At 45.8% G+C, this 22,778-nt stretch overlaps 1 protein-coding gene across 1 annotated transcript in view; it reads right to left on the minus strand.

Annotated features, from left to right (window-relative positions):
* The window catches only part of DNAH3 (dynein axonemal heavy chain 3), a 730,495-nt gene that overhangs the window by 414,795 nt on the left and 292,922 nt on the right, over positions 1-22,778 (minus strand). The window contains exon 18 of the mRNA XM_077448990.1: positions 6,168-6,379. Within this exon, the coding sequence (XP_077305116.1) occupies positions 6,168-6,379 (212 nt within the window). The remainder of the gene's footprint in view (positions 1-6,167; positions 6,380-22,778) is intronic.

Here is a 22,778-nt window from a genome sequence, read left to right on the forward strand (position 1 = left end):
GATCAAACTGTCAGGTCACCTTGAGGGGAGGTGACAGATGCACACCGTAGGGATCAGGAGTGCACCGCAAGGTTGTGGACCCTACGGCTGACTGCTGCGGACGGGAGACAGGTCCCACCGGGGTTAGAGCATAAGATTCCCTGGGGCGCGGAGTCTAAGAGCCAGCAGGTGTTCACCAGAGCCTCGAGTGGTGAGGGTGGACTTGGCTGCAACTGGCTCCAGGTCGCGACCCCCAGGGTCCCCCAGCTCACACCCACAGTAGGCAACAGGAGGATAGGGATGGTGAGGGACAAAGCCAAGGTTGGGGCCACAAGCAGACAGAATTAGACAGGGACACGCCAAAAGGTCAGGATCACAGGCAAACAGGGATAGTCAAAGACACGCCAAAGTCTGTAACGGAACAACAGAAGAGCACACGGCAGGAAACAGGAAGCTGAACACACAAAGGAATACACAATGGTTGATCAGCCCTGTTGGCCTGCAGTGCACAGGTTAATAAAGGTTCCCTGATAGGGCCTGGGGTGGAGCCATGCTTAGAGGAGAGGTTATAAAAACCACCAGGTGGAAGTGGCTGGCCTCTTAGCCTGAACACATGAGGGGAGGTAAGCAACCAGGAAGATCACTGCATAACCATGACACCCACCTTGAATTACAGGCACTTCCTGTCCTTGGGGTGACCATTCAATGACAGGTCCATGAACAGCAACTTACATGTGGTTTTTCAGCAGTGACTACGCATTTGCAATCTGTGCTTTATATTGTTCACCTACACTGAAGTTCAATATTTTTCCCCATGTCCTGGTGGTGTGAATGGACATGCATGATTGAGGTGTGCTGCTAGCAGCTCTTTGTATCCACTTTGACAGTGTGGTCTTTTTAATCTTTTGCACTGGTGGTAGTATGGTATTTTTATCTTAATGTTACTCATTGCTACATTGTTTTCAATAAAGTATAATATTATTCTTTAACCCCGTGTCTCTTTAGAAGGTTACTGTGAGGATCTGCTATTCTCAACTTTTTTTTCTTTTTTTTTATGAGCACACCAGGCACAAACACCACAGTGCGGATGGTAAAAAAAGTCAGCACTCCTAGATGAAAAGATGTATATATCATATAAATGAAAAATGAAGGGTGTTACAGATTTCCAGCCAAAAAGAGCATCCAGCTTCATTGTTGTGAACTTACTTCAGAACGCAGTATAGAGTACTGTACGTGAACCCTTTTATGTAAAACATTCAACAGTGTGTATAAAGTATCTGGAGAACATCTCCTGTTCAAATATAGGACAAAATCAGTCTGAATCTGTTTGACTCATTGCTATATACAACCACCAAGATTTTGTTCTTTCTCAAATTCTCCAAAAACATTGGTATATACTTAAAAATTACGCTACTTTAGGCAAATATATTGACCACTTCAACACAGGGCACTTTCCTGCCCAGGCCAATTTTCAGCTTTCAGTGTTGTTGCATTTTAATGACAATTGCACGGTCATGCATCACTGTACCGAAACAAAGTTTTTATCATTTAGTTATCAGAAACAGAGCTCAATGTGTTGATTATCAGCACAGACCCTCCCCCTCAGGAGAGCAGCCGATCGGCTCTCCTCTACCCTTGCCTTGTAAGTGCAAATAATGGACTTTGACTGGGCCATTCTAACACATGAATATGCTCTGTTCCAAATCATTCCATTGTAGCTCTGGCTGTATGTTTAGGGTCGTTGTCCTGCCGGCAGGTGAACCTCCACTCCAGTTTCCAGCATGAGCCTGGTTCTCAGCATGCCCCAGGACTGTGATATCACCTGGTGATCACGGCCCTTATGCTTATGTAAATTGCTGCGCACCGTGTCCACGGCATTACAGTGGGAGACAGTGTCGTGTCAACATGGAAAGAACAGAAAAAGGAAGAAGAAGAAGACGGCAAAGGAGAAAGCCAGGCTCCTCCGCTAGCAAAAGAGCGGCAAAAGAGCAGAAGATAGTGGAGGAGCCCGGCGAGAAGAACCAGAAAGTGCAGAGAAATCAGAAGAAGACCCTCGAAGTCGGAAGAAGACCCCCGGAGCCGTCTAATAAACTACTTTACAAACCTGTGTAGTGTGTTTTTTTTTTACACTTTTTCCCCCAGGTGAATGGGTAGGGGTACGATGTATCCCATACTCATTCACATAGGGTGGGGGGCTGGGATCTCAGGGCCCTCTTATAAAAGGGGGCTCCCGGATTTCGATAAGCCCCCCACCCGCAGATCCTGACAACCAACAGCCAGGGTTGTCGGGAAGAGGCCCTTGTCCTCATAAACATGGGGACAAGGTGCTTTGGGGTGAGGGGGCCGCAGGGCGCACCTTTCCCCAAAGCACCCACGCCCCATGTTAAAGGCATGCAGCCTGGTACGGTTAGGGGGTGGTGCTCGCTCGTCCCCACCCCCTTTCCTGACCGTCCAGACTGCGTGCTTGGGTAAGGGTCTGGTATGAATTTTGAAAGCGGCGAGATTGACTTCCTTCTCTAGTCCCGTCGTACCTGGAGTCACGTTCAAAATGAACGGACTTTAGTCCATGTGTGGGCAAGTCTGTTCATTTTGAAAGTCCGTCGGACCTCCGCCAAAAGTCCGACGGATAGTCCGTTGGACCTTGTCTGCCAGAAAGTCCATTTGTGTGTGCGCAAGTCTGCTCATTCGGAAAGTCCGGGGAACCTACGCTGCAAAGTCCGGCAGGTTGTCCGCAGAACCAAGTCTGCTGGAAAGTCCGATCGTGTGTATGCAGCATAACAGGTTTTCTTCTAAGATTGTCCTGTATTTGGCTCCATCCATCTTCCCATCAATTCTGACCAGCATCCCTGCGGAATGAAAGTATCCCCACAACATAATGCTGCCCCCACCATGTTTCACAGTGGGGATGGTGTGCTCAGGGTGATGTGCAGTGTTAGTTTTCTGCCACACATAGCATTTTGCTTTTAGGACAAAAAGTTTAATCTGACCAGAGCACCTTCTTCCACATGTTTGCTGTGTCACCCACATAGCTTCTAGCAAACTGCAAACTGGACTTTCTTTCAACAATGGCTTTCTTCTTTCCACTCTTCCATAAAGGCCAGATTTGTGGAGTGCACTGCTAATAGTTGTCCTGTGGACAGATTCTCCCACCTAAGCTGTAGCTCCTTCAGAGTTACCATGGGCCTCTTGGCTGCTTCTCTGATTGCCTCTCCTTGCCTGAAACCTGAATCATCTTGCCTGATCCGGATTCTCTTCTTGCTTGTCAGTTTAGGTGGACAGCCATGTCTTGGTAGGTTTGCAGTTGTGCCATACGCTTTCCATTTTTGGATGATAGATTGAACAGTGCTCCATGAGATGTTCAAAGTTTGGGATATTTTTTAATACCCTAACCCTGCTTTAAACTTCTCCACAACTTTATCCCTGACCTGTCTGGTGCATTCCTTGGCCTTCATGATGTTGTTTGTTCACCAAGGTTCTCTAACAAACCTCTGAGGGCTTCACAGAACAGCTGTGTTTATACTGAGATTAAATTACATTTTTGTGAGGGCCACTCTCTTATGGTGACTTTATATTTGCATTAGTTGATTATTTTGATCTACCTTTCCAGTTCTGTGCTTAGGCTGTCTCAAACAATTGATTCTCTCTAATATGTATCCTCATTATCATGAAATACGAAGTACTTTGAGTCAAACCGTAATAAAAAATAAATAAATAAGAGATAATTGGCACATTATATGTTTTCACAAATGTCTTATAAGATTCTATGTATGTTTGGTTACTAGTTGATATTCCTTTCCTGTTGCACAGTGTGGCTGGTCGGCCCCTTCTCCGTTGTGGGCGGCATAGGCATCCTTGGCCTATCCAACCTATGGGCGGTGTTCGGCCATATTTTGTTTGGCTGCTGCGATCGTGCCTTTGGCATGGGATGGTTGCCTTTAGGCACGTCCATGTGCAGCTTTCGGAGCACGTTGCACGCAGACGTCACCGCTGGTTGCAACAGGCTAATGATGTGGGGAGTGGCAGGAGCATATTACTCTGCATCCTCCAGTGTTCAGAGAGCGGATTTCCATTAGCGGTGGGATGACGTCTCTTAGAACATGGCATGGTAAGGGGTTTGAAGGACACAGCATATGCTAAGGCTGCATAGGTGTGAGATGGAGACTAGCTTATTTATATTGATATGTTTTGTGGAATCCAGAGGAACGGTGTTGCATAACAGAGCCATTTACAGATGGATAACTTGATGATCCAATGTGATGTATATCTGACCAAGTGTTTCTGAGGTCTATCCTATATACCTGGTCCCATGAGCATGTTGCATTGTATGACAGTGAGTATTACTCTCTCTACAGGCATTACCAAATTAGCTTTTTCTGCAAGTCCCCTTTACTTATACATATATAAATATATACTGTATGTGTTTTGCTTTAAGATATCCCAATAAAGCTTGTAGACCTCACTGCCCCTATTTTCCAGTTGTATTACCCGCCTTCACTGCGTTTTGACCAAAGTAAGTTCACAGCAATGAAGCTGGATGCTATTTTTTAGCTGGTTATATATTACCCATAATTTTGAAATTTAAATGATAATTACATCTTTTCATCTAGGAGTGGTGTCTTTTTTATGATCCTCATTGTGGTGTTTGCACCTGGTGTGCTCCTATGCCCACCCCAGGCTTTGGGCTGACCGACCTGCTACTGAGCTTTATTGGTAGGAATACATGAAATACTATTGTGGTAAAGTACACATGGGTTGTATAATAAAGAGACGTGTTATTAACACTATGTCGTTCTAGGTAACTTAAAAAAAAATGGTCATGTGTGAAGAAGCCAAGTTAATGGCGAAATGTTGACTGTACAAATAACATATCATACCACTGTATGGACAATGTTTACCTAATCTGTATATGTTCATTTTTTATTGTATGTATATTTTATGTACCCATTTCCCCTGTAGGGGTACTATCTTTTTCAAAATAAAAATATGATAATTTTACTTAACATGTCTCCTTTCTGTGACCAATAAAGTCCGTCATTGTAGGATACTGGGGGTTTCTCTGGTTACTTTTTAATAGTTTTGTATGTACTGTTTGGATGAGGCCCAAGTCTATTCTCTCTCTTTTTTGCAGTCTAGTGATAGAGGAAATAAGAACTCATTTGCGTATTTCATTCTTGAACTGACTTTAAGATAAAGCAAATAACTGCAAGATGCAAACATTTGGTGTTGTAAACCTGCAGCACTGTATATTTTCAAGGAACACACATTTATTCTCCCTTGTAAGCAGATTTGCCATACAATTGCACCATTGTGTGATAAAATATAAATATATATTTTTTAAATTTCATGTTGTGGCATCAGCAATAAAATCAATGTTGCTTGATGACCACTGTTGTGTTGTTTAAAAAAATAAATAAAAATGAATGACTGGACAAGAAGATTCAAAAAAACGAACTTTCTCTGGTGGACCCCAATGACCCAGTCCATGTCTATGGACATCAACTTGAGGTGAAACCCTCCACTTATGTCAGCAACTTTCCATCTGTTTGTTCCTGGTCTACAACCCCACCTTCACTTCATGGCTATTCAAAACAATGTTGAGAAGTGTATTTCTAATAACATATCTAGCATCAGATTCTGCTATTCTGCAAGGATTTCCTGTGGAAACACACATTTCTTATTTACTGAAATATACATTCACTGTGACTTCAACATAGATAGGCTATAGATCCACCGAAAACTTAAGAAAGTGGGCAAATCCAGTGTTTCAAATATGCCTGGATCCATACGTGGGTAATATATAGTTGTCTAAGTATGTTTACTGAAAAACTGCAAGAATAAAGATCCATTTTGATATGGATATGAAGAAGTGCAAAGACTGGGACTGCAAAGTCGCATGACAAGTCGTACCGCATGATTTGCAATGAGTACCATTCGTATCTGTGCAACTTCAAATCGCACCGACTTCAAAGTAGTCCCTGCACTACTTTGGTCTAAATTTACTGCGAGTTGAGGTCCATAGACCTCAAGTTTACACAGGCATTCCATGAAATCATGTCAAAATCACAGCCACTAAATAGCAGTAAAATCATGGCAAAATCTTGTAACTTTCAAGTGGCAGCAGTGTGAAAGGGGCCTAAGGTTTATTTCATAGATGGAGCTGCATGTAAACTGCAAACTAGATGTTATACCTCTTCCCAGTGGCGACTTTTCATGCCTCGGTTACAGATGACAGAGATGATAGGAAGATGCACTTTAAACTTGTCAATTTTAAGCTTCACATTCTCTGCTACCCTCCTGGGTCCTGGCATGTCAGTAAATGTCTTAGCCAGCTTGTACATTGTCCTCCACATATTCCCCACTTCCTCTGAAATGTCCTCTGCATTTAAGTCCTGGAATGCACCTGTTCAAGAAATCAAGACAAAAGGAAAGATGATTCTTTCAGCATTATGAGTAAATGGTATTTATTTACAGGTCTCTTCTGAGACCCATGTATATGCTGGCTTTTTCTTTGCCATCACAAATCACTGTTATGCCACATTATCATATGTTACCGCTAGTAATGTAAATCAAATCCCTTGCATACAGTTGCGGTGTATTAATATTTAGTCAGAACGTTTTCATATTTTTTCTCACAAGCCAGTTATGAACTGCACTAATCCTTACATGGTAGTAAGTAAAATATTTTTTTATGCTGAATTAAAAAAAAATATATATATATTTAGCTTTAGACATTTACTCCCATAAAAGGTTATTTCCCAGTAAGCAACAAGGCTCATGTGAATGGAGCCAGTGTACAGCAAATCAGTTTAGATTAACTACTGCAATAACTCATCAAAATGTAAATGTAGTGACTCAATGAAAGTCAGTCATCTTTTTTAAATAATTCACTGTATTTTTGTGTTGTGTTACAATACATTCATGCACGGGGCATTCTCAAGGCTCTAATAGGCCAGGGGCACCTCTTGGCACACAGATGAAATGTTGAGGGGCTGGTAGGATAAAATCAAATCTAAGACAAATATAATATTTTTAACTGAACAAAAATGAATTGGTATAAAAACAGTAATGTCACATTATGATGGCAAAATAAATAATAGCTGGATTGAAAATGAGCTAATTATATGTTTCAAAACTGCATAATGCAGAGAATGTGTCAGCCCCTTGGCCTCAAAAGAGACCAGGGACTCACAGCAGATGACCTAGGCACATGTCCTTGGTGCCAGGGTCTAGAAATGCCCCATGCATTCATATACAGTTAAAAGAATGTTTGTGAATATACTCCCTGTAATCTTTCCAAAAACACATACAGCTCCACTCAAAGCCCCGGATTAAAGTGGTTGTAAAGGCAGAAGGTTTTTTATTTTAATGCATTCTATGCAGCCTCAAAATTAAATTTTCCTACACTGTAACCTACCAGAGTAGGGAAAGCATTTCAGCCAACCGAGCACTGTCTGTGTATGATCGTCTGAAATGGCTACAGACTCTTCTGGCCTGCTTTAGCAGATCTTCCAACCCTGGGTACCTATTTAGGAAACACCACCAAATTGAGGACATGTGCCAAGCATGGCACATGTGTCAACTTTCCCTGTCTAAGGGTGAACAGGAGGTTTGTGCCATTATTGCACAACACCATTTCTGGCTCCAGCTGGCGTGGCGTGAACCACTCTGGACCTGCCCCTGCAGAGCTGCAAGAATCTCTGCTCTGATGTGGTTCCCGTCCCCTAGACACACCAGCTGAAGCACTGCATGGCACCTTTTAGCCTGACTCATTAAATAGCTCCTTGAATGCTTAGGGGGTACTTGTGGATAGGATAATTCAGCAGAGGGGGGCATGGAGGAGGAGTAGGAGGAGGAGGGGGTAGAGCTGACAAATCTCACATCACATCATCACCACCAGCTGTATGGAGACGTGGGGGCACAACAAGCTGCACCACTGAGCCTTGTCCTACATCCTTCTGGGTTGCAACGAGTTCTGTTAATTACATATATTGTTCCTGACCATGCTTGCTGTACCACGTATCAGCAGTAACGTGGACTTTGCAGCTGGCTGCCTTGCCCAACAATGCCGCAACATTGTTTTCCACATGATAGTACAGAGCTGGAATGGCCTTATGTGAAAAAAATAGCGACTGGGAACCTGTGATTGTGGTACAGCCCATTCTGTAAATTCACAGAAGGGGGCAGAATCCACCAGATGGAGAGTCGGAAGTTGTAGAGCCAGCAGCTTTGACAAGTTTGCTTTTAGACGCTGGGCATGTGGATGGCAGTGACAAATTTTTTTTTTCGCTGCAGCAGATGGGGCAGAGAAATATGCCGGATATAGTCTACAGCTGGTGGTGTGCTACTGGCAGATGTGCTGCAAGGACCTGGGAAACACTGCCCCATTAGATTGTGGGTGATACACAGAGCAGAATGCAAGCTGAATTCCCAACTGTGCACAAAAGGCTCACCAGAACTGGGACACAAAACTGACTACCCCAGTCCAGTTACATAGTAGGTGAGGTTAAAAAAAAAAAGACACAAGTACATCAAGTCCAACCTATGTGTGTGATTATATGTTATTATTACATTTTATAACCCTGTATGATGCAGTCGTTCAGGTGGTTATCTAATAGTTTCTTGAAACTATTAATTCCCCCCCGCTGAGACTACCGCCACATCCTTGCCGCTCTTACAGTAAAGAACCCTCTACATAGTTCAAGGTTAAATCTCTTTTCTTCTAATTTTAATGAGTGGCCACAAGTCTTGTTAAACTCCCTTTTGCGAAAAAGTTTTATCCCTATTGTGGGGTCACCAGTATGGTATTTGTATATTGAGATCATATCCCCTCTCAAGCGTCTCTTCTCCAGAATAGGTTCAGTGCTCGCAACCTTTCCTCATAACTAATATCCTCCAGACCCTTTATTAGCCTTTATTAGCTTTGTTGCCCTTTTTTGTACTCACTCCATTTCCAGTGCATCCTTCCTGAGGACTGGTGCCCAGAACTGGACAGCATACTCCAGGTGGTGCGGCCGGACCAGAGTTTTGTAGAGTGGGAGAATTATCATTTTATCTCTGGAGGTGATCCCCTTTTTAATGCATGCCAACATTCTGTTTGCTTTGTTAGCAGCAGCTTGGCATTGCATGCCATTGCTGAGCCCATCATCTACTAAGACCCTCAGGACCTTTTCCACTCTAGATTCCCCCAGAGGTTCTTACCCCAGTGTATAGATTGCATTCATATTTTTGCCACCCAAATGCATCATTTCACATTTTTCTACATTGAACCTTATTTGCCATGTAGTTGCCCACCCCATTAATTTGTTCAGATCTTTTTGCGAGGTTTCCACATCCTGCGGAGAAGTTATTGCCCTGCTTAGCTTAGTATCGTCCGCAAATACAGAGATTGAACTGCTTACCCCATCCTCCAGGTCGTTTATGAACAAATTAAATAGGATTGGTCCCAGCACAGAACCCTGGGGGGCCCCACTACCCACCCCTGACCATTCTGAGTACTCCCCATTTATCACCACCCTCTGAATTCATCCTTGTAGCCAGTTTTCAGTCCATGTACTCACCCATGCCAACGGACTTTATTTTGTACAGTAAACATTTATGGGGAACTGTGTCAAATGCTTTTGCAAAATCCAGATACACCACGTCTACGGGCCTTCCTTTATCTAGCTGGCAACTCACCTCCTCATAGAAGGTTAGTAGATTGGTTTGGCAAGAATGATTCTTCATGAATCCATGCTGATTACTGTTAATGATTGTCAGGAACCATGAAACAGACAGAGACAGAAGTACAATCAAATCACACTTGTTTATTAATAAAAATAAAAAGTTAAATAGAAAAATCGGGTAATCAGCCAGTCCAGACGTCAGGGATCCAAGGAGAGCAACCGCAAGCAGGATAACAAGCCAGGAGGGATGTCAGCAAGCCAGTCTTGAAACAAACAGCAGGAGATGGTTCCCTGTGATGTGACCAATGTGAAGGCAAAGGAAAGAGTGAGCTGGAAGGCTTTAAATAGGCAGGTCAGATGAGCATCATCGGGAACAGCTGGTAACTGTGGAAAGAGAGCTGGCAATTAGCCGACAGCTGAGCAGCCAGCCCAGAGGAGGAAGGGCTAAGCCAGCCCTGACAATGATACCGTTCTCATTACTAAAATCTTGTATATAGTCCTTTATCATCCCCTCCAAGAGTTTGCATAATATTGATGTTAGGCCATGTAAACGAAAAATCTCCGAGCAAAAATGGAAGCCAGTTCCTTAGAAGTGGGCAACTTCTTAAGTGGAACACAAAGACATTTTTGAGAACCAGTCAACCACCATAAGGATAACTGTGTTGCCCTGGGAGTTGGGTAACTCCACAATGAAATCCATAGACAGGTGGGTCCAGGGCCTCTCTCCATTGGGTGTGGGTTGTAGGAGACCCACTGGAAGGTGTCGTGGAGTCTTACTCTGTGCACACACGAAAGAGGCAGCTATGAAGGTGGTTACACCAGCACATAGACTAGGCCACCATAATTGTTGGGAAATTGATTTATCCCAGGATGGCCAGCAGACTTGGGAGAATGCTAAGTCTGGAGCATGGCAGTACAGAGACTCTCTGGGACAAAGCAGTGGTCACAAGGTTTCTCAGGAGGAGCATGGACCCGAGCAGCAAGAATTTTGTCACCCAAAGGAGAAGTGAGACTGGTGTGAACAGTAGCCAGAATACGATCAGGAGGAATCACAGGAACCAGAACCGACTCCATCTTGGAAGAGGAGGAAAATTGTTGTGACAAAGCGTTACATTCTTAGTACTGGGTTAGAATGAGAATTTAATTGAAACTTGACAAGAAAAGAGCCTATCGTGCCTTTCTGGGAGAAAGGTGTTTAGCGCCCTTTCTGGTCATAACAGTCAGGGGCTTGACCAGAGACGACAAGTTACGAATAAACTTCTGATAATAGTTGGCAAAGCCAAGAAAACGCTGCAGAGGATATAAATCCACGGGTCAGGGCCACTGCAGGACTGCTGAAAGTTTCTTTGAGTGTATCGAAAAACCAGCAGTGGAAATGACATTTAACCTGTTTGCAATGGAATTTGTATTTCTCCTATTTACAATAGAGATTGTTCTCTCTTAGTTTCTGAAGTACACGACAGACATCTGTGCGGTGGCTCTCCAGGGACTTGGAAAATATGAGGATATCATAGAGATAAACCACCATACATAACTGCAACAAATCTCGGAGGACATCGTTAATAAATTCCTGGAAAACTGCCTGGGCGTTACAAAAGGCCAAAAGGCATTACGAGGTACTCATAATGGACTGTTCTGGTATAAAACGCAGTTTTCCACTTGTTGCCCTCCTTAATCCTCATGAGATTGTATTCCCCTCTCAAATCAAGCTTTGTGAAAACCGTTGCTCCCTTGAGGCGGTCAAATAACTCTGTAATCAACTGAATCAGTTTGGCATTCTTAATCGTGAAACGATTGAGGCCCCTATAATCAATACAAGGTCTCAGTTTACCACTCTTCTTCTTCACAAAGAAGAAACCAGCACCAGCAGGAGACGAGGATTTGCGGATGAAACCTCAAGAAAGTGCGCCTGCAACATACTCTTCCATGGCCTTATCCTCCAAGACCGACAAAGGGTAAACCTGGCCACAAAGGTGTATGGCACCAGGTTGAAGGTCAATTGTGCAATCATACGACCGGTGTGGAGGCAAACTATCAGCTTGGCCTTTGTCAAAGACATGACTAAAATTGCCGTACTCCTCTGGCAGGGAGGAGAGTGAAGAGGTGCACAGGACCTTTGCTACCTTCTGGAAACATGTCTTATTGCATTGTGGTGACCAGGAGCGATCTCCAGCATAGAGCCAATCAAAAGAGGGGTTGTACCTCTGTAACCAAGGATAACCAATAACCAGCGGAAACTTAGGTGAAGAAATAACTTGGAATTGGATTATCTCACGGTGAAGAGCCCCTACAGCCATGGACAACGGAACAGTCTCATAAGTCACATGGGCAGGCTGTAGAGGTATCCCCGTCAAGAGCCTCAATGGCAAGAGGAGTGTCACGCAGCTGCAGCGGAATCGAGTGCTTCGATACAAAGGCAGCATCAACGAACAGGCCTGCAGCCCCAGAGTCGATTAGAGCCTGTATCTCAACGGACGACTCAGCTCAAGAAAGGGTAAACAAAACCAGAGGATTATCCTTCTGGATAACTGGGGACAAAACAACGTCACCTAAGGTCTGTCCATGACAGGACCTCAAGGTTTGGGCGTTCCCTGGACAGGTAGGACAAGACTTCAGAAAGTGACCTGCCTGGCCACAATAAAGGCACCCTAAAGGTTCTCCCACCCACAGAGAGACGCGTGAAACCCAAGTGCATGGGTTCACCTTCACTGACCGACTCGGTACCAGGAGGCAAGGGAGGTGAGGGAGGTAAGGGAGGGACTGCAAAGTTATCTCATCCTTGATGGTATCCCAAAAAAAAAAAAAAGCAACTACGAGGGCCAGAGTATGGAATTCAATGGTGTAATTGGCAACAGTTTTCGTACACTGATGGACATGAGGCACTTGGCAGCAGAAGCGGAGCATGCGGGAACATCAAATACCCTTTTAAAAGAAGCCACAAACTCAGGGTAACTCAAGACAACAGGTTTTTGCATGTCCCATAGAGGGTTTGCCCAGGCCAAGGCGCTCTCTCTCGAAAAAAATATCACGAAACCTACTTTGCTTCTGTCCACGGGAAATGCTTGGGGCAGCATTCCAAAGTATATCTCAAACTAGTTGAGAAACCCTCTGCATTGGACTGAATTGCCCCCAAATCGCTGGGGAAGCAGAGCGGACCCAGACATACCTCTTATAGAGGTAATACTTGAGGCAGGTGCCTACACAAAGACTGGAGCAGCCACATTGGGAGATTCTAGGTGAGACTGCAGGTGAGCCGTGCGACTCAGGAGCGTTTGTAACGCCATGGCAAACTGATTCATGCGGTGATCCTACTCATCCAATCTGGAAAAAATATTACCAACAAATGGATTGACTGCATCTTTTGAATTCATAGGCTTCGCCTACTGTCAGAAACCATGAATCAGACAGACAGAAGTACAGTTAAATCACACTTGTTTAATAATAATAAAAAAAAGGTAAACAGAGTAAACGTAGTCAAAAGCCAGCCAGAGTTAAGGAAAGGGAACGGATTAGCCAGACAAGCCAAAACATAAGGGAGCCAAAAGGAATGTCAGCCAAGCAAGTCTTTAACAGGAACATAGGAGAGCGTCTCTAGAGATGTGACCAAGGCGAAGGCAGAGATCATCTGCACTGGACGGCTTAAGTAGGTAGGACCGAGGAGCAGGATCATCAACAGGTGAGTCACTGTGGAGAGATAAGAGCTGACAATTAGCCGACAGTTGAGCGGCCAGCTCAGAGAAGTTTGTGTAAATGTTTAATGTGCACCGCAAAAGTCCCCCTGCTCGCATTCTTTCTTGATGTTTCTGGCTGGAGACCAGAATTTTCAAATACTTATTCCAGCTCAGAGAAGGAAGGGCTGACACACATGTGCTAAAAAGGGCACAGACAACTGAGCTGTGGGCCGGGAGATAACAGCTCCACAATATGATGAAATACGGTGGCTGCTCTCTACTTTTCCATTTTGGCTGTCTCGTTGGGGTTGTGGCTCACCCTTACTTTATTCCTCTGCTCTATCTGGCACCCAAGTTGCATCAGTGAGAGAGAGAGAGAGAGAGAGAGAGAGAGAGAGAGAGAGAAAGGAGGGGGAGAGAGAGAAAGGAGGGGGAGAGAGAGAAAGGAGGGGGAGAGAGAGAAAGGAGGGGGAGAGAGAAAGGAGGGGTGGAGTGAGAAAGGAGGGGTGGAGTGAGAAAGGAGGGGTGGAGTGAGAAAGGAGGGGTGGAGTGAGAAAGGAGGGGGAGAGAGAGAAAGGAGGGGGAGAGAGAGAAAGGAGGGGGAGAGAGAGAAAGGAGGGGTGGAGTGAGAAAGGAGGGGTGGAGTGAGAAAGGAGGGGTGGAGTGAGAAAGGAGGGGTGGAGTGAGAAAGGAGGGGTGGAGTGAGAAAGGAGGGGGAGAGAGAGAAAGGAGGGGGAGAGAGAGAAAGGATGGGGTGAGAGAGAAAGGAGGGGGGAGAGAGAAAGGAGGGGGGGTAGAAAGGAGGGGGAGAGAGAAAGGAGGGGGAGAGAGAAAGGGGGGGGAAGGAGGGGGGAGAGAGAGAGGAGGGGGGAGAGAGAAAGGAGGGGGGAGAGAGAAAGGAGGGGGGAGAGAGAAAGGAGGTAGAGAGAGAGGGGAGGAGATAGAGGGAATGGGAGAGGGGGAGAGGGGGAGGGAGAGGGGGAGAGAGGAGGAGAGGAGGAGGAGAGGAGGAGAGAGGAGGAGAGAGGAGGAGAGAGGAGGAGAGAGGAGGAGAGAGGAGGAGAGAGGAGGAGAGAGGAGGAGAGGAGGAGAGAGGAGGAGAGGAGGAGAGGAGGAGAGAGGAGGAGAGGAGGAGAGAGGAGGAGAGGGGGGAGGGAGAGTGATGGAGAGGGGGGAGGGAGAGAGGGGGAGAGACAGAGGGGGGAGAGGGAGGGGGAGAGACAGAGGGGGGGGAGAGAAAGATATCACCGCTCCAGGTAGGTCAAGCGAAAGTAGAAAACCTTCTCATCCAGCTTGGAAGCCCAGGTGCCGGCAATGCATAACGCAATCAAAAACAAGAAGAAGATCTGGACAGCCGCACTCAAAAAATTTATTTTTTGCCTGTTATTCAAAAATTCTTGTGAACAAAAATACAAGCCACAGCAGGAACAGACAGGAGCTAACGCATTTCACATTTCACTGTAGTGCTTAGTCATAGGGAGGGGGAGAAGGGCAGAGGGAGAAGGGGAAAGAGAGAGAGAGAGAGCGAGAGAGAAAGGGAGAGAAAGAGGGGGAGAGGGAAAGAGGAGAGAAACAGGAGAAAGAGTGAGGGGGAGATAGAGAGAGGGGGAGAGGGAGGGGGAGAGATGCTGCCTGCCTATGCGGAACTGTGAGGAGGATCCTTGGACACATAGGCAAAAAGTCACTGCGGACTGCAAACCGAACTGTTTTGCGAGGTGACCTGATGGAGGCTGAGAGTTTGGATGATTGGATTGTTGAGGTTCGGAGACGCTTGTCGAAGTAGCGGAAGACCAGATCCAGTCAGTGGAGCGACACCGAGCATTTGGCCCAGTCCAAGTTGAAGAAAGCTGCAGTTACCGGATTCAAGTCATCATCCCAACTCTGATCCAGTTGGTAAGCGGGTTACGGCCCACCGTTTGTTATTACTGCACGCAGTTAGACTCACTCACAGACCTTGCTGAAACCTATTGTTCCATGGAAGTGTAACTGAGCAACTGACATTTAATAGGCTTGAGGCCTAGTTCACTTTAGCGCCCAAGTGTGATTACAAGTTCTTGGAACTATACCTGGAGCATTCTAAGTTAACTTTTGCACTTACCCCTTTGGATTACAAATATCTGAAGAACTACTTAAGCTAGCGAAGAACGAAGATAAAAGGAGAAAGTACTTTAAGTGAGGCCTCACATAAAACTTTAAGTAAGGGGAGCTACCAGGTCTAGATAATAACACACTTGCATATTGCTTATTGTATTTAACTATTAATTCATGCTGTACTGATGTTCTACGTTGGGACGACAGTGCAATTCATGTAGCCATTTACTTGTTATACTTTCAGTAAAAGTATTTCTGGTTAATGCCGCGTACACACGATCAAACAATCGGGTGGAAAAGTCCGGCAAACTCAAGTCCACCGGACAATCCCCCAGTGTGTACCCTCCGGCGGACTTTTTTGACCCGAAACTACGGCGGACTTAGAAAGTAGTTTTGCACTCCAATCTTCCCACCGGACTTGCATTTTGGCGGACAATCCGGCCGTTGGTATGCCAGTCCACCGTACTTTTGAAATGAACAGACTTTTCCCGCCTGGAGAAAAGTCTGCTCATTTTGAGCACATCTCCAGGTAGGCGGGGCCCGCGAAGGATGCATCGCTGGCCCCGCCACCTGGTATGGACTTAAAGGGGAACCCCAACGCTGAAAAAAATCGGCAATGAGGGTCCCCCCCAGGTCCACATCAGACCCTTGTCCGAGCACGCTACCCGGCCGGCCAGGAAAGGGGGGGACGAGCGAGCGCCCCCCTGAGCCTTGCCAGGCCGCATGCCCTCAACATGGGGGGGTGCCTTGGGGAAGGGGGGCCGTGCGGCCCCCCCACCCCAAAGCACCTTGTCCCCATGTTGATGAGGACAAGAGCCTCTTCCCGACAACCCTGGCCGTTGGTTGTCGGGGTCTGCGGGCGGGTGGCTTATCGGAATCCGGAAACCCCCTTTAATAAGGGGGCCCCCGGATCCCGACCCCCCCACCCTATGTGAATGAGTATGGGGTACAATGTACTCCTACCCATTCACCTGTAAAATAAAGTACAAAAAAACACAACACACAAGGGTTAAAATAGTTTATTGCACAGCTCCGGGGGTCTTCCATCTTCGGGGGTCTTCTCGCCGGACTTCTCCGCTATCTTCTTCTAGCTCTTTTACTAGCGGAGAAGTCCGGCTTTCTTCCTCGCCACCCTCTTCTTCCGACTTCGGGGGTCTTGTCCCCCTCTTCGGTTCTTCTGCCGGGCCACCGCGCCTTCTTCTAGCTCTTTTACAGTCGGTGGCCCGGTCTTCTGTCGCCGCTGTCAACGGGACAGAGTTACGCTAAAGGGGGATTTCTCTGAAGAGTGCAGGCCCAATTCAAACTAGCAGCTCCTTCGGGGGTAAGTGCTACACATGGGGGTTTGTCCGGGATTACTGTCACTCAACAGAGACCCCACCCCCACTGGTTACCATGGACCCCGATAAGGCAGTCCAGTGGTGCGAAGCAGAAGGGATATGCTCAGAGGCAAGTGTGGCTATTGAGTTTCCTGGAAGTGGCTGGTGAGAGAAAGAAATTATATGTGAAATTCTGACAATTCAGGACTGTGGAGCGCATGAAGGCAATGGAGGAGAGGGAAGCTCAGGGTAGGCAAAGAAGAGGGTGCAGGAGATGATCACCAGCAGCGTGACACACAGCAATGACACCTGCACCGTGATAGAGTGATCTGACACCAGCACCGTGATATACATCACTGACACCTGCACCGTAAGCAGCCCCAGGAGTAAGTCAGCATAGCACAGGGATGGTGGGAGCCCCTCATAATGAGCATAGCACAGGGATGGTGGGAGCCCCTCATAATATGCACAGCAGAGGTACAGCCCCAGGAGAAAGTCAGCACAGCACAGGGATGGTGGGAGCCCCTCATAATAAGCAGCCCCAGGAGGAAGTCAGCACAGCACAGGGATGGTGGGAGCCCCTCATAATGAGCATAGCACAGGGATGGTGGGAGCCCCTCATAATATGCACAGCAGAGGTACAGCCCCAGGAGGAAGTCAGCATAGCACAGGGATGGTGGGAGCCCCTCATAATATGCACAGCAGAGGGTGCAGAAGAGTAAGGCTGAGTGAGCCACTCAACCAATTCTGGTGCTTCCTTTGACGTAATCGCACGCACCTTCTGCAATTTCCCACTTTGTCTCAAGCCTGTTGCTCCTGCCCTACCCCCCCTACGGAAGGGCCTGCCTCTTCCTCTGCCTGTTATTTTTTAAATGACCCTGTGACAAAACTCTCTACAGAAGTGCAGTATGTATGTGGAAGAAGGTATATAACACCCCGCTTCAATCTATTGTTTTTGGGGGCCACTGGTCTATCACATCAATTACAATACTTTTTTTTTGGATTGCGTTTGTCACTCTTTGTAGTATCACTGCAGAACCGCTCAGCAGTCACAATGCTGGACAGTGGAAACGCACTATCCTATGCTTTCTATATGTGCAAGTATTTTATACGTGTATTACACAACTATGTACTGCACACCAAATAGTACACCTATACCAGTCCTTAAGGACCTTTGTGGAACTAGTAGGTTGTGATTAGCAGACTGTACCTCACTGAACCCTATATACTGTAGTACACTATACCTTACCGGTCCTTAGAAGGACCTTTGTGGAAAAAGTAGGTTGTGATTAGCAGACTGTACCTCAGTCCCTATACTCATAAAGGACTGCTGCAGAATAGGGCAGCAGTCAGCAGTAGTGCACCTCAACCCTATATATTGTGGACCTATACCAGTCTTTAGTCATAAAGGACTACTGCAGCAGAAGGACAGCAGTCAAGTATAATATTCTTTCTATATTTGGAAGAAAGAATATTATACGTGTACAACCCTATTACCATACCAGTCCCGAAAAGAACCTTTGTGGACCTAATAGTAACAGCTACTGATTAAACTGACTGTCCCTCACTGCCACACACAGCTTCCTGTCTGTCCCTATTCAAACTGACAAAACACAGGCTGCTGCAACAATAACTTGAATAGCACTCAAAACTATATCCTGTACTACTACACCATACCAGTCCTGAAAAGGACTTTTGTGGACCTAATAGTAACAGCTAATGATTAAACTGACTGTCCCTGCTGCACACAGTGTCCTGTCCCTCTCTGCACTGACAAAAGACAGGCTGCTGCAACAATGACTTGAATAGCAGTGCCTCAAACCTATATCCTGAACTACACCTATACCATACCAGTCCTTAAAAGAACTTTTGTGGACCTAATAGCTAGCGATTTGGGTCACTGCAGTCTCTCCCTGCTCCACACAGCAACCTCTCCCTATAGTGACATACGAAAGAATGTAAAATGGCCGCCGGATTGGGTCTATTTATAAGTTAGGGGGAATGTCCAAGTGTCCATGTGCTGTAATGTCTCAATTGGCTGTCCCGTACCCCATGATGGATGTGTCATCATAGGTCAAAGTTCTTTTACACAGTAAACATGTAAGTCCGCTGGGCGAACAGCGGCAATAGTCCGCCGATCGGGGCGGACCGCGAACAGCCAAAATTCACCGCGAACCGACCGTCGGGTGAACCGTTCGGCCATCCCTACTATTGAACTCAAAGATCGCCTGTTGGCAGCCACACAGGAGGAAGGACTCGGAGATCACTCTGGGGCTGAGCTCATGAAACGGAAATTCCGGAGATCAGTAACCACATGGTAAAAGAGTGACCATGTCAAGGTGGCTCTGAGACAGTACTTGACAACCCCTCCACGCCAGATGACGTTCTTAAAGAGAAGGTGAATGAAGCAGAGAAAGTAGAGCTTAAGAGAGACCAGAAACAGAGGAAACTCCATTCCCCTAGCCCTTCCTGTGTTGAGGTGTGGCAAGTGAATGCTCCCTCGGAGGTCTGGGAGCAGTGTACTGGTAGCAAGGGCTGAACAAGGATCATGGCTCTTGCCCAATCATCACCTTTCCGCAAGTCAGACCGGACTGGAAAAGTTGCTCCAGACCCAGAGAGAGATACTGGGAATAATGACAATACCGGTGACTTAGTTGGCGAGCCCTCATTTGGAAAAAGTACGATCGAAAGAAACCCCAGAGACCTTTGACCGCCCCACCAAACCCACACCTAGAACCTGCTTTAAATGTGGAGGGGTAGGACATTTCAGGCAAATGTGCCCGAGCCCAGTGTCAGAAACAAAGTCCAAACAGCCGGCAGAAAACTTCAGAGGGCCCCAGTGAAGGAGTCAACTGGGTGCCTGGCTATTGGAAAACCTCTTACACTGACTCCAACACCCTCCGTCTCCAAAAGACCCCCAAAGCCAAAAGCGAAGATACGGGCCACCAAACCAGTCAAAGGAACTACATTCAGCGGGATCCCTCCCAATCTAGTTGGACCCTCACCAACTGTCCCCATCCAAGTCGAAGGGATGTACAGGAAGGCATTGCTGGACACCAGAGCACAGGTAACCTTATTATACAGGGACTTCTACGACTGACATCTCAAGCACTTACCGCTACAGAAATTAGAAGAACTGGAAATATGGGAGTTAGGTACCCAGAACTTCCTATACGAAGGTTACCTACCGGTCAGACTCACGTTTGACCCCAGCACAGTGGGAAAGACTGAGACGTTTGACACCTTAGTCCTGGTGTGCCCTCACCTCCCAAAGCGGACAAGAATTTCCTGATTATCGGGACGAATACCGACCTGGTGAGAAGGGTGCTGACTCCGTTGGTAACCCATCCGGGGCCCTCCCCCGCAAAAATACATTCCATGCTGGTCCAGGCATACAGGAATCTCAAGCAAGAAGAAGAGGCTCCTGAAGGGGGAGTAGGAAAGGTCTGGTTTGTGGGCAGAAGAGAGAAGTGTGTCCCACCAGGAGGAGCAGTATGCCTAAAGGCCTTTGTCAAGCTAAGATGGAAAACTCCAGGACCCTTCATTCTCCTTGAAGATGCAGATCAAGAGAGCCCAGAGGTGCTGCCCACCAGAGCACTGAAGAGGACTCACGGGACGATTCCCGTCAGTATCTGTAACACAGGAAATACCCCAGTGAAGCTGCCACCCAGATTGTTACTGGGACAGGTTAGCTCAGTCACCCCAGTCTCGGTGAGTGATCAAGAGAAAGAGAGCCAGACAGAGATTCCGCTGGAGGAGGTTTGTCTCAAGAATACACCACTGACCCCTGCCTGGAAGGAAGAGCAAAGGCCCAACTGCTAAGATGGAAGGACGCTTTTTCAAAAAGCGAGTTCGACGTGGGACTAGCTAAAAGTGCCACCCATTGAATCCGCCTGGAGAAGAACAGCCTTTTTAGAGAGAGGGTCAGGCGAATCCCATTAGGAGATCTAGAAGATCTGAGAGAGCAGTTGGCTGAACTGAAGAGAACAGGCATTATTCGGAAGTCTAGAAGCCCATACGCCTCCCCCATAGTAGTGGTGAGAAAGAAAAATGGGTAATTGCGCCTGTGTATTGACTACAGAACCTTGAATAGAAGGACCATTCCCGATCAGTACCCGACCCCTCGGATAGAAGATGCCCTACAGAGCTTATCGGGGGCCCAGTGGTTCAGTGTGCTGGATTTGAAGAGTGGGTACTATCAGATCCCAATGTGCCCCAAAGATAGGCAAAAGACCACCTTCATCACCCCAGTGGGGTTCTTTGACTTTAACCGGATGCCCCAGGGATTGTCTGGGGCCCCAACAACTTTCCGAAGGCTCATGGAAAAGACAGTGGGCGACATGAACTTGATAGAAGTGCTGGTCTACCTGGATGATATAATAGTCTTCGGGAGAACATTGGAAGAGCATGAAGCACGTCTGGAAAAGGTTCTGGAGAGACTCCACGAACGAGGGCTTGAAGCTTTCCATGGAAAAATGGCAGTTCTATCAACCCTCAGTGACTTACTTGGGACATTTCGTGTCTAAATAGGGCATAGCCACAGACCTGAAGAAGTTAGAGGCTGACACTTCTTGGCCCAGGCCCTCCAACGTGACTGAATTCAGGTCATTTCTTGGGGTTCTGTTAATACTATAGAGTTATTTTTACAAAAGATATGTAGCAGTATAAATGTTGGCCCAAATTTATGAACACAAATTACTTATTTGCAAAAATTTATCATAGAAACTAAATAAAAAAAGGTTAAAATCCGTGCTGAACTGGCCAAGATTCAAACCATGTATGGGCAGGCAATAAGCCTGTCGGATTTATAGACAATTATTGCTAACGGCTATTCTAGCTGCTAGCAGTAATCTCTGTGTTCTCACGGTTAGGATGGCTCCCCCTGCTGGGAGAGCACAATGGCTCCACTGGATGGATTCCTAAATCAACACTTACTGTGTTGATGTGAAAATTGACATAGTATACCAGCCAACTGGCTGTGCAAAATCACCTATGACTGTGAAAGACAGGGATTTCAGCTCAACCCCTCAAAGTCTCTATATAAATTTATAAAGTCATTATGAACTTCCTAAGCATTTAAAAAATGGATAGAATGCATTGTATAACATATACTGATTAACCACTTGAAGACTAGGCTTTTCTGGCACTTTTTGTTTACAAGTTTAAATCAATATTTTTTGCTAGAACATTACTTATAACCCCAAAATATTATGCATTTTTTTTAGCAGAGACCCTAGGGAATAAAATGGCAATCGTTGCAATTTTTTATGTGACACACGCAGCAGTTTTGCAAACAGAATTTTCTGGGAAAAAATACTTTTAACCACTTCAGCCTCAGAAGATTGTACCCCCTTCCTGACCAGTGCACTTTTTTTTGGTGGTATTTTATCACCTCTGCAGTTTTTACTTTTTGTGCTTTAAACAAAAAAAGCGACAATTTTGAAAAAAAAACAACTATTTTTTACTTTTTGCTATAATAAATATCCCCAAAAAATGTTTTTAACCACTTCAATACCAGACACTTTCATCCCCTTCCTTCCCAGACCAATTTTCAGCTCTCAGTGCTGTCATACTTTGAATGAGAATTGCACGGTCATGTAACTCTGTACCCAAACTACATTTTTATATATATTTTTTTCACACAAATAGAGCTTTTTTTTTGGTGGTATGTAAATCACCGCTGGGGTTTTTATTTTTTACACTACAAAATAAAAAACAAGACCATTTTTTTTTAAAAGGCATATTTCTTAGTTTGTTATAAAATTTTGCAAATAAGTAACTTTTGACCAAATTTTGACCAAAACTTATGCTGCTACATTTCTATCGTAAGATAACCCAAATCAGTGTTTATTTGGTGTTGGCAGTGATGGGGGACAGACAAATGTTTTATGGAGACCTTTGAAATGTGTATGGGGACAGGGGTGTCAGTAGTGCTTGGTGTACTGTTTGTGGGTTGATCTGTAACAGCTCTCTGTGTAAAAGCACAAAGGGATTTTTTTTATCATTATTATTTATTTTACTTTTTATTTCTACACTGTCCCTTTTAATTAATTATTTTA

Source organism: Lithobates pipiens, unplaced genomic scaffold (assembly GCF_037356315.1).
Source record: "Lithobates pipiens isolate NorthernLeopardFrog02 unplaced genomic scaffold, aLitPip1_a1.2 Scaffold_22, whole genome shotgun sequence".
In the NCBI taxonomy this organism is placed as follows: Eukaryota; Metazoa; Chordata; class Amphibia; order Anura; family Ranidae; genus Lithobates; species Lithobates pipiens.